This window comes from Rhamphochromis longiceps, linkage group LG4, assembly GCF_057381845.1.
Source record: "Rhamphochromis longiceps isolate RC_006_pf linkage group LG4, R_longiceps_female_GT1.1, whole genome shotgun sequence".
Lineage (NCBI taxonomy): Eukaryota > Metazoa > Chordata > Actinopteri > Cichliformes > Cichlidae > Rhamphochromis > Rhamphochromis longiceps.
In genome coordinates this window covers 29,975,708-29,988,836 of record NC_140560.1, presented here as the reverse complement: position 1 = coordinate 29,988,836, position 13,129 = coordinate 29,975,708, and the positions used below count along the sequence as shown (strand labels likewise).

General features: G+C 40.2%; 1 protein-coding gene across 1 annotated transcript in view; it reads left to right on the top strand.

Moving 5' to 3' along the window:
* The first annotated feature begins 9,470 nt into the window (after window positions 1-9,470).
* Window positions 9,471-13,129, top strand: part of plekhh3 (pleckstrin homology, MyTH4 and FERM domain containing H3) — a 38,202-nt gene continuing 34,543 nt past the window's right edge. Inside the window, exon 1 of the mRNA XM_085404419.1 lies at window positions 9,471-10,110. Within this exon, the coding sequence (XP_085260545.1) occupies window positions 9,976-10,110 (135 nt within the window). The 5' untranslated portion in view covers window positions 9,471-9,975. The remainder of the gene's footprint in view (window positions 10,111-13,129) is intronic.

Sequence of the window (13,129 nt, the reverse complement as noted above, 5' to 3'; positions counted from 1 at the left end):
AACACCCTCACACAGCTTGGATAATTTATAGTTCAGTATACTGTAATTTATGGTAAGGCAGCAAGCAAAGAGGATTACTTAATTTCAACGGGCATTATTTTAGATATAATGTGGTGCATGCAGTAGATGCATGCAGCACATCTGCACCTAGCTTATAGATATGGCTGGCTGGAGGCCATCTCATTCTCTAATTACCTTTTATATTTGACCTTATAGTGACTTTAGAGAGCTGATGATAGCCTAATGCTGGCTGAGGTTAAACAGTTCATCTGGATAAAACAACTCAATGTTAAAAGTGATAAATGATTAATATGACCAGTTCGTGGTGGACTTTCCAGATAATATGTGTGGGGGTTTTTTGGAGGGGGTGTTGTGATTCTCAATGGTTCTCAATGGTCACGATTAAAAAAAACTATTAAAATATTTTAAATATTTTGTTAAAATGCTCTTAATTAATCCATAATAGGGAAAAACTCCACTTCACTTTACATTTAGTTGTTACCCCAAGTAATATACATTACAACTCAGGTAACAGAAAGAGAACTTAGACTTATTTAATTAACGTGTATTTTTTTAATGTGCTCATGTGCAGCATTTTTGCAGGTTAGGTACAGGAGCAGTTACACAAGAGTAACAGCAAAACTGCACAATTCACCACTAGATGTCAGATATGGCTCATACTTGGGTCGCTGCTTCTCACAGTACAGTGGGTCTGCTCACATTACAACACTTGAGCAGCAGTTTTGCTGGTTGCCATCCAACTATCTCACACAATATGTTTGTTTTAACTCTGTTTTGCAGGTCTTTCGAAACATTTCATGTTGTCAAAAATGTTCAAAATTCTAAATTCTAAATGAATAAAAGAGGGAGCTTTCATTTTCTAAAATTAACCTGGCACACCTTAAACCATACACAAACAATTATTTATAATAAAGAAGTAAGAAGGTATTTCCATAATCGTGTATACATCAGTCTCATGCTTTTTTTTCTCTTTTCAATTCAATTCAATTCAATAAAACTTTATTGATCCTGAAGGTTGACCCCGAAGGAAATTGGGTTTTCCCATTCAACCTGAATCACAAAATATTCTCTGTCTTTAAAAAACACACACATGCAAAAACAAACTGACAATTGGAGAACTATGATGGTCTTGTTTCTCACAAAGCCCTGGATTTTAAAATAACCTTTTGTGCTTTGGGATCGCATTTTACTGTGGTCTGCACCCATTAGCACAATGTGTATTTTCCATAGGGGTGCCACTCCAGAATAAAAAGGACATGTGCTATAAGGGTACGAGGGTACACTGTCGAGCCCATATCAGAGGGCATATAAACACACATTTACGCATAAACAAGGGTCATGCCTAGATGTTTCCAAGAGCTAATTTTGCTGACCTGTTACCATAGAATAACACTGTCATGAGGATGGATGGAAGGATCTGGAAAGGTTTCTATGGTAAGTGCTGTCTTTATTTATGTGTAGCTGATATGTTAACGCAAAACAGATGTAAATAATGCTGATGGTGTCTGGTTTTCAAATGTTTGCCAGAAACCTGATAATTCAGCAAGATAGTCAGACACTGATGAGACAGGTGTTTATTTTTATCCCAAACTATGGGAACCTGGTGTCCCTCCATACTGGTGCGTAAAGGGCTGTAAACAGAGCAATTAAAACAGCTTCCTTTCAGGTGTCCATACACTAGTATGACCTCCTGCTGGTGAGGGCCAATCCCAGCTAAAAGTGAGCCCAGCGGGGGATTTGCAAACTAGTACAGGGGTCCTGGAGGCTCTCCCCCAGTGTTAGCTCAAGACAGCTGCCACAACCTCTTTAACCACTCACACCAAAAGTGGATGCACCAGCTCAATTAACAAAACTAGAAGCAAAAGGAAGCACTCTTTGTCCAAAGTAACAGAGCCCATCATCTAGTCTTTGCAAAGCTCAAAAATTTGATGTTTTTTTTTTTGTTCTTGTTAAATCTGTGCAAGCACCTCAGTTCAAAGAAAAATGTGGTTTTTGAGAGGTTGTGTAGAAGCTATACGTGCGTTCTGGGAGAATATAGTTGACTTGCAACTTGATTTTGCTAAGAAAAAAATCTGTCAAAGGGTCAGCAAAGAAAACTTGTTATTTTTGGCTTTATCTCTTTTCTAAGGATTAGAAAAAGTAAAGTAAAACAGTGATTAGTGAGCTCTAATGGTGCTGGTGAGTAGATGTGGCTGCTTTTGGACAGAATCTGACTAGTGCGTTCCTCCATGTTTATAGTTTTAATGCTGTGTAAGGAATAATGTGGCCATGGAATCATGAGAGTGGTATAGATTCTGTTGAAATTTCAACAAGCAAAATGTGTTACACAACACTTTTATGTCCTGTGTTTGAAGTATTTGAAGTATTTATTCAGTATTTCAGTATTTATTTTTTCATGCAATCAATCACCAGCAACACTTCAGACACAAGCTGTGCAGTCCTGTCAAAGATTCAATGTCAGGGGTTTCCAGGTCAACCCAGCATGCACCGTGTACTATACTTAGCTAGGCTGATAGGACCCATGTAGAACCCTAAACACTGTAGTTCCACACTTGATCAACATTTACATTACCCCTTTAAAATCCAATTCTCCTATTGTTTTGTTTTTTATATATATTTTCTATTTATAGGTCTTGTAACCTTTCTGTATTACTACAGTATCTGTATTGCTTAGCAAATACCGTATAAAAGACATAGCACTTGAAGATTAGAGTACATGTGGTTTATATTCTGTTTTAATGTACTTTTATTCCTTCACTTTGAAAGAAGAAAAGGACTGATGCCAAGGGACAACATCTGTTGCGCTCCGTCAACCGTTTTTGCACAAATAGTGACCTATATTTGTGAATACACACACCTGCACATGTCTTCAGATTTGATTTAAATACAGACAAGACAGGTTGGTATAAACACAATGACAAGTCCACAAAGACAACAGTACAGGCTCCTGCATTGGGTTTAAATACCATGAGCAGCTGTGGCCTGAGTTACATGGAGTCGAGACACTTTTGTTTCTGATGTTTGCTGCCAACACGGCACACACGCAGAAGTTCACATATAGGCACATGTATAGCCTCAATGAGTGATACACACTCCTTGGCTGTATTTCCCTCACGAAGCAAACAAGCCGCAGTATTTAGTCTGCCTCCCAGTTTGTTTGCCCACTGTCTTTTTTTCCTGTGTTGCACTGCCTCGGGCTTTGTTTAATCTGAAACTGTCTGTAGTAAATGACAGTTGCAGCTGGAAGGATGATGAGTGAGGATGAAAAGGGTTTATGCCAAGTCACAACGTATAAAGGTGGTCAGGTTGGCTAACCAACAATGTTTCTGTGCTTGTTTTTAAAAAGTGGCAACTGAATGCTTCTCTCTTTGGCTAAAAAACACACCGGAAAATACTCCAGTAATTGCAATAGTGCAATTGCTAATTCTCAAGGCCTGTTTTTCTTCAACGTTCTGCCGAACCCTCTCTACAATACACTTTGCTATGCATGCACACACTCTTTAAATATCTGACTAGACATGCAAAGTGTGTCCTTCCCTTCCACAGCTCAGCTCTGTGCTCCAGTAAAGTACCTTTGGCAGTGAGGTTACAGAACAACTTGTCCCCTCAACGCTGGGCCCCACTCCACTCACAGCTTCTAGGTGGGGTGGGGGCTAGGGCATCTGATGGGCAGCCAAAGCAAGGGAGGGCTATTTCTTGCAATGTAGTGTATAAAGTAGCCTATTTAATACTAAAACCTTAATCACTGGGGGGAAAAGACTGAAATATCCTACCTCTTAGGATCATAGACTGCACTGCTTCCTGTTAAGAAACATCATTAGTTATGAGAGATCATTAGTTATGAATATAAATGGATGCTAATGATGAACTTGAGTGAACGAGCCTAGCCAGAGGCCAGGCCCATTGGGACTTTGTGGTATACAGTGTGTGTTTGTGGTAGGGGGAGGTGCAGAAATAAAATACAACCCTGGTCCTCCTCACAGGGTTCACCCTCTCTACCCATGAATGTTGCTCTTGGAGGTCATGGCACCTAGCAACAGCTTGGCTCAAGCCCTCAAGGAAACACGAGACAACACATGGAGGGACGCCCGTGTGTTGTCTCAAGCACACACCGTTTATTTAGTAAGGCACAGTTCCTTAAATGCAAACAGATTAATCAAACTTTGTTACGATACAGTAGTGGGTTCAGGTAAGTGCAATATGTGGTGATGTGTGGGCTAATGCTGCCAGACTAAGGAAAGAAAGAACCAGTAGGCTGTTAATTAGCATCCCAACTAATGCAAACAAGTTGTAAACTCGCGTATTTACCTTAAGGCCAGGTTAAATTTTTGTGTTTTACGCTATTCTTTGTCCCTCTGCTTTAAACTGAAATACAGAAATGTCTCAAATCCCTTACCTTGTTCTTTTTCAGGTGAGCCTATGAATCGCAGACCTCCACTCTTTGTAGCATCATCGTATATTTGATTTCCTCCTAATAAAATTCAATACCCATTTATTGAAACTTTTAGCTTCTGAGAGATCCTGTTTACAGAAGTGTGGAAAATCCCAAAATCACAGGAGTGTGCAATTATTTTCTTCTGCAAAAACATCCAGATTCATACTGACAAACAGGACCAAAGGAATTGAAGTTTACTCAGTTGCTCTGTGAAGGGCCACTGCTCAGACTGAGGGAAAGCAGTGGGCACTTTTTCCATATTCAGTAATTATACTGCTTGTACTTGTAAGAGCTGCTCTCGAGGCTGATCTCTAAACACAGGAAGCAAGAGCAAGCCCTTGCACAGATGCACAGGACTGGACTCTTTTACAAACAGCAGATTGTTTCCAGTGATTCTGCAAATCCCGATGACACGTCTATGGTGACTACCAACCAACCCATTCTTAAAATGCAGAGTAATTTTTGCATTATTTCCATCAAATAAGTGTTAGAATATGCATACATGTGCCTCTGTGCCAAGGCACGTCTTTTTCGCAAATGTATATGCTTAAGAACAGAAATTCAAGTTTGCACAGACACCACTAATGCAACGCAGGTTCAGATTTTGGCAATGTGTCATCTATTCTGCATTCAGCATACTTTCACACAGTCGGCATCCAAAAATAGCTGAAGGACTCTGGTTCTCTGCCCAGCCTTCCTAACTGTCAATATGTTATCTTCTCCCTCACTCTAACACTCACAGTGTTTAACCTACTGTATCATTGACTTCCAGACACCAAAAGTTTATAATAAATTATTTCAATTTGGATATTCCCGAGTACGGGATGATAAAAGTTTTAGAAAAACTATGGAAAAAAATAGAGGACTGAGGGAGAGTGTGATTGTCCTGTACGATTAAATTGTAAACAGCAAGTAAGAAGATATGTTCAGCACAACTATTTGAGGAGTCTTATTGTTTTTTTTGGGTTTTTTTACCTCTTCTTTGATGTAAAAATACCAGATACTATGAGGGCATATCTCTACTTGTTTGTATTGTCAGATGTTGTGTCTATTCTTCAGTTGCCCTGGCTGTTTATCTACTCCAGTTGACTATTGATTTTTATCAGTCTCCCATCTTTCTCTATGCCTCTTTGATTCCAGTACATCCCCTCCTCATTTGTTTTTTGATGACAGTTAGTGATAACCACATTTCTGCTATCATGTCTGCTCCTATTTACATTTTCACCAAAGCGGAGGAATGCGTGCTTTTCAAATATAATTACTAAGTACAGTAAAGTCTGAAGAATTTAAACAGTGAATCAGCAATGCTACAGTTAAAAGCATTCATTTATCTGCTGGAATGAATAATGGTATCAATATATCTAAATACCTAGATTGAAATCTTTCTAACATCTAGTTGACAGAAGCTGCTGTATAAAAAAGACCCTTAAAATCGCTTTAATAGACTGTGATGTTTCTTGCACATTTTCCGTACTTGGTACTTGCGACACATGCTTCGGGTATAGAATATCACCCTGTCTCTTAAAACATGAGAATCATTGTTGCGAAACTATATCTATCCATTGCACACGTTTTGCTGTCAGTTAATGCATTGACAGGTTGAACCGGTGCACAGTAATCTTGAGTGCTGAGGGTCACTGTAACGAAGCCAGGAAAGAAAGGGAAACGGGGAGGGGTTAACTGGGGCGAGAGGGTCAGAAGTTGAAGCCAGGAATGTTTTCTCTAGCCTTGCCTGTCACTGATACGATCGTGTACACCATGCAGTCCCCAGGAACAGATGTACCCACAGCCAGGGTTAGAAACACTTCCTTACCTGTGGCATTCATAACACTGTTAAACACTATCTCTGAAGTACTGTAGAACAGGAAAGGGTAAGAAGATACTTGACATGGCATGGGTGTGAGCCCAGGTGTGCACCTAAGAATCCCACTGTCTCTCTTGTTTAATGTTTGATGCATAATTTGGTTAACAAATCTTTTAACAAGGCCCCCTGTGACTGGATGTTCTGCAGTTAAAACCAGATCCTCAGGTATGCCAGGTATTCTAGTGACTTTATTATTCATTTTTGAGTTCTCGTCCATCTATATTTTCACTCATTTTTTGTACATAAACAACTTTTCTGTCACAAGTAATCTCATGCACTGCTGGATATTTCACAGTTTGAAGTTGAGGTCAACCGGCCCAGGGGTTTACAGAAGCCTATCCTATTACATGGGCTAACAGCCATCAAACAGCAGTCCTCTGTCCTCTAACCTGCAGCCTAAACTTTTGGTCACCCTAAGCACACAGGACTGGTGTCAAAGGGGTTGGTGCCACAGCAGGATGAGGGTTAAGTTCAATGCTGAATACAGCAGGGAGGAAATCCTGTCTGAGTCACGAGTCAGGGCCACAGAGGGTCCGTTCCAATCCTAAATCCTTACATGGGGGCTGTCAGATAAACTTTGACCTTGGACCTGACTTTTGAACAGAAGGTGCAATTTACCAGATGCGGAGTAGCTTTCAAATACAGATATAGAGCTTCTTACTGTTTGCTCTGTGTGTCTAGAGACCCCTTTGAATGTTCAAATTAAACCTCAAAAGCAGAAAGCTCTTGAAACATATCAAAAGATTTTATCAATCATCACTCAGAGAAGAAAAAAACAACAAAAAAAACCATAACAACCACCCAAATGTGAATCATGCAGGGAGCTTTTTGGCAGGCCAGACTTCACATCTTTTTCTGTTGACAATCAATTTGTTTCACCAACATATGAGTCTGGCTGTGATGCGGGCAGCAGTGAAACAGGATCCTGCAGGCAGACACTCAAAGGGGAAAGAGTGAGAGACAGAGAGAAGGAAAGAAAAGAGGGAGAGGCAGAAAGAGAAGGGAACAGCACTCTGCTCTGCTCTGTCTCTTGATGTGTGTGATTTGTGTCTACTCTACGTCTCAGTTGGAAACCCCATATGCCAATTTCAACAAATGGTGTTGTGAGAAGTTGGAGGCAGGAAGTGTGTGTGTGTGTGTGTGTCTTGGGGATGGGGGTAGTGATTATGGGGGTGGGGTTGAAGGGTGGAGGACTGAAAAGAAAAGAATGAGGAGAAGTAAAAGAGAAATGTCCCTTCATGTTACCTGCAAGAAATCCAAATTCACACAGTGCTTTAAAAGCAACATCACATTTTACTCGTTGTTACAGAGACACAAGGAAATACTGCAGCTCCACTACATCTAGCAGCTGCATTCCATCACATTTTCAGATTTCAATGACTACCCTGTTACTCCAGGTTCACACTTTCCTCTCCTCTGCCATCTTGAGGCCAGCCAGCTTGGCTTCCGTTCAAACTGGGAGCCCTACCAAATCATCTGCCCTACTCCTGATCTGGTTCCTCAACCTGACACACTGTATCAGGTTATCTTGTTTCTATCCAAGTATGCGTGCGTGAGTGTGTGAGTGCATATATGCATACGTGCTAATAGAGAATCGTGTGTCGTCTCTTGGAAGGGGGAAAAGAGAGGAGGAGGAGGTGGATGGAGACAGTGAAAGATACTGAAAGACTGGGATAAAGTTTGTATGACACAGAATAGAAATTTTCAGATTGCTGCTTTTGTACCAAATAAAAAAAACTAATTGCAGATCATATTTGGGTTAAGTTTTTTACTGATATTTGAAAAAAATTATGCTGTAGTACTTTTAGTCTTTCTTTTCTACTTCAGCTCTTTCAGAAACCATACACGGAGGGAGGGTTTTTCTCTTTTTTTCACTTTACTAGCGTGGGCTGAGAGAGAGGGCTCTAAAAATAAAACATATGTTCCTCCAGGTCTGTGGGAGCAGAGGCCCCCAAGCGTATTGTTTTGGGATATGGGGGAGGACAGGGAGGATCTGGCCTTGAGAGCGATACTAAGAGAAAAGCTATGGCTTTCAGGCAAAGAAACATTCTCTTCTGTGTACTAATATATGCCATCTTTTTTTTGCCGTTTGTCAAAACAAAATATACTTAAAATGAAACCAGTTTGCTTCCTTTCCTCTTTCCTTTTTGACAGTGGGAGATTGGGTAAAGAGGTGGCTACGCTTACGGTCCATAATGCTAAGGTGAAAATGTGACCCCCATAAGCCTTCTTATTGATTTTTCAAAGCCCCAAGGGAGAATGCAGAGTGCAGAGGTTAAAAGTATCTGAAGTAGTGATGTTCCTTTGTGCTCACAGTGCAAAAATGACCCTTAGTTCGTATGTACTGCATTTGAGAACTGAATTAAAGAAGTATACCTATTGAGCCGATGTGGGTGAACCAGCTGCTGGGAGCTCTACTTGGTGAGGAATGAGTTAAAGCCAAAAGTGTGTGGGGGAAGTCTACACTGAGCAGCAAAGGGGAAATGAAGGCATATTAACGGAGAAATAGCCATGAGTGCTGAGGGGGCTGGATCTGTCACGTGTCTAGTTTTAGCACCAGTGCTCCTGCCTCCTACTGCTGCAGTTTTGTGGATTTTAGTAAAGTATAGTATAGAGAGCAAAGTAAAGAGAGTGTGAAAGATTCCTAATTATACAAACATGATACTGACATAATGTAGCGTAACACTAACAAGTCTGTGAAGAATTTTGTCATGATTTTAGCATATTACTATTTTGTAAAATGTCATCTTAAAATACACTTAACGGTCATTTAGAAGTGTATTATTAAGATACTTATGATTTTGTGTTCTTATTCAATATATTCACAGACTAAACTGGCTGCTGAGACATAATGAGTGTCTGTATAAATACTACAAATACTACATCAGAGAGATTTATGAGCGGTTAAAGACACTATCCCTACAAGTGAGCACTAGAGACAGTCAATATTAGAATATTATAATACATCATGTTGATTCTGGATGATTTGATTACTGTCATCTACCACAGGACATGTGACGCTGTGGATGATGTTTGCTTTGAGAGGCGTGCACCGTGGGCGTGGTATCCCGGGGAGTGTCTGTGTCCAGCCAATAGCGCAGTAGAGCTAAAGTCGATGGGCGTGGTCTATTTTCCCACACGGTCCTGTCCAAGCAGCAGCACGCTTTTGTTCAAACTCGGGACTCAGACATCGCTAAGGTACATTTCCAGGTTACTCGCTAAATGTGAGCAAACAATGCTGATCTCAATAGCGGTGCTCCTGTCAGGGTTACTCACACTGGTGTTTTTCACTTAAAGTACCAGGTTGGGATACTAACTTTGAGTTTTGTTGCGCCTCGGTTTTGTGAAGTCTAAAGCAGGGTATTGCGAATGAAGCAGCTGGAGCTCTGAAAGCGGTGGAGGATTTTCCTTTAACCACATCTTCGTGTTGGAGAACGATTGCTGTCATGTACACTTACTAGACATTTAATGTTCCTTTACATAAAGGAAGAAAATAAGCTTATGCTTTCCATCACCCTCCTCGCTGGACATCTATGGAGAGGATTTTCTGTATGCGCTCACGCAGCTTTTGGAGTTACTTACGGTCGAGACGACACCGTGAATGTTAAATTTACCGACCTGGATAGAAGAAGACGACACACTTAACCTGATTTGAATGCCTTTGCAAGGAGTTTGCTGGTTTCTGTGCTGCAGGCAGGGCTTCAGTTTGCTCGGACGGGACTATGGGGAGAAAGAGGAGGAAGAATCTTTTGAATTGCGCAACAAGGAGGACTTGACTCCCAATGGACGGGTAAAAACTTACCACCTGCACTAGAACAGCTTCAGAGCACCAATAAATTAATAGCATGTTTTTAATGAATGCCCACACTACATTTAAAACATCAGTATTGGTTTTAAAAACTGCTCAGTTTTTAAAACCAATACTACACGGGAAATTCAACGAAAAGAATGTTAGTTCAGTGTTTGAAAATGATTTCACTTGGAAAACTACTGTCCTGTGCACAAGTCTTGAGTCACCCTTTACTTTAGCGTAGGTGCAACGGTTCATTTGTACAAACATACATGCAGTATACAAGGCAGAGACAGACTGTTTAAATATAACAAGCTTAAAAGTCAATATTTGGTATGATCAATTTCCTTCTTTAAAGCAGTCTGAACACTCTCAGCCAAGCTTTCTTGTAATTTCTTGAAGTAGTTCTCAGGAATAGTTCTCTTCTTCTTAGAGATCTTTGGCTTTGTTCTCTGTCAAGATGATCCCACACCACTAATGTTGAGGTCTGGGCTCTGGGGAGGCCAATCCAAGGCAGACTGTGTTCCGTATATGCTTTACCTGCATTGGTAGTGTGTTTGAGATAATTCTCATGCTGAGAAATGAGGTCAGTTGCCAAGTAAACACTTTCCTGATGGTATTACATGGTGGAACAAAAAATGTTTGTACTTCTCTGTAGTTGTGAGTCCATCAGTTTTGATAAGAGCCACAAACCATGACAGAGCCTCCACCATGTTTTGCTTTAGGCATTCACTGTACCTCTCTCCTGGCCTTTTCCATATGTGTTGATGAACCCAACATTTCAAATTTAGATTAGTTTTTGTCATTTGGCCTTTTGTCCTGCTTTCCTTTTGCTAAAATGGCTTCATGGCAGCTGCCCTTCCTCTGAAATCATTTCTGAAGTTTGGTGAACAGTAGATCAATCAACCAAGGGTCCTGATGCTTTTCTCTGGTCCTGTCAGATCTTTGTTGTTTTTTTAGGGTTTCTTTAGGCTTTTGGCCTCTACTTGTCAAGTTTTTCTTGCTTGCTGTACAGGACATACAGAATGCCATTCCCATTTCGGCTAACAGCTCTTTGGGAATCACCTTGTTGGTGCAAAAATACTTTTTTATGCCTGTCAAATGGGCATCTTTGGCTGAAAATGAGCACATACAAGGACTGGACTGAAAATGACTGAAAAAGCTGCCAATGTCCAAATAAAAGTTTGAAAGACATTGAGACCTGTTACTAAAGACCACTTAAAAATTACCAAGAGGGTCTGGCTTCTTGTGAGCAAAATATTAATAAATTAGACTTTTACACAGTACTGTACATATAGGTTGGAAATTCAGGGTATGATAAAGAATTTATCATGCTCCCGTTTATGGCATTATGTCCAGTGAAGTGGTGAGCTACAGTGTTCACGTGCAAGTTTAGATACATGTTCACTGTTAACCTTGTTGTCTGTTCAGTACAAGCCTCTAAAACTGATGCATGACACAGAATCTACTGATCCTTAGTTTAACGTTTAGGTTTGTGTGGTCTTTGAGGCCTGGGCAACATTGAGCAATCCCACATGCACACACTCTCTGATGTAACTTGTCGAACTCTGTGTTGAACTGATCCTGTGTATTTGGCCTCCCATTTGCTCAGTGGCAAATAAGACTGTGGCCTTGTATTCTCTGTAATGTTAGTCATCTGATCAGCCACAGAGAGTTCAGCATTGTCCACCCACTTGTAAGGGGGCATTGTTGCCTTGCATTAAGGTAGGCTCTTTCTGTACAACCCCACATGCAGGTCTTAATGTAAAGTGTCCCAGGAAAAAAAAATGCTCTCAAATATTTGTTAGGATTTTGTGCCTTTCCAAACACCAGCTCTTTTTTTTTTTTTTTTTTTTTTGATCATATTTTTAGACTTTGACTTCAGTGCACACTAAATAACATTATGTGCTGGTTGAAATTATAGGCACAGCTATTTTGTGCTTCTGAGATAAACTTTACACCAACACTAAGCCTTTGCAGATGAAAGTAATACCACCTGGAGCCATTACTTGCAAATCCTGCTTATCTGTTTATTGCCCCCTTTGTGTTTTTGCAGCCAGCCAGTTATACACTACAGCAATTTGCATGTAAACGATGGAAACAGATAAGTTTTACACAGTTATTGGCTCAACAGAAATCTAACAGTTCCAAAAACCACCAGATAAGAGCAACATCTGTTACTCAGCATTATCCGAAGAGGTGTTGGTGTGTAGCACACACTATCTTGGTCATAATCTACCATCTGTTCTACCATTGGTGGTCAGAGGAACCCAACGGTGCTTCATATTTGCAATCAATACAAGATCACAGTTACATGTCCCAGTGGAGATGGCTGATGGCCTTCTAAAGTGAGACACCGAGATCCTTTTTCCTCTAACTTTCCCGGATTCCCTCATTAAAATGCAACCTATGATGCATGTGCATAATTGTGCTCCTCTGGGGGCTTTGGTTTAATGTTTATTGAATTATAGCTTTTTCAGAGAAGCTTGATTGAGACTTGAATCCTGGCCTTTTAAAAACATATAAAGATAACCAGAGTGCCATTATTGACTGAACAAAAAGGAACCAAGTGAAGTCGTTGAATCTAGTTTTTACTATAAGAATCCAATATGACTTATATGAGCTGATACATAACTGATAGTAACAGGGAACAGCAAAATTATGATTACAACTAAGTTGTTGCATTTTTGTTTTTCGTTTTTGAGAGTTGAACCAAGCCTACTGAACTCCTATAGTAATCAGAGAAGATAAAGGGCTTATTTAATGGCATATAGACTAACAGTCTTGTTCAAATGATGAGCTGAATACAAGACTATCCCAATAATGAAATGATACAGCGACATTTTAAAAGGTCAGCTCAAATTTGTAATCTATGCAAGAATAATTGTTTAAAAACAGCTTTTGTTATTTCTGGCAGTTTAAAACTCACCACTCTTAAGCTCATAATGCTGCTTTGTTTTTAGAGCTACTGTATCCCCAACATTGATGTTACATCACCGATTAGAGTCTTGGCTCTATT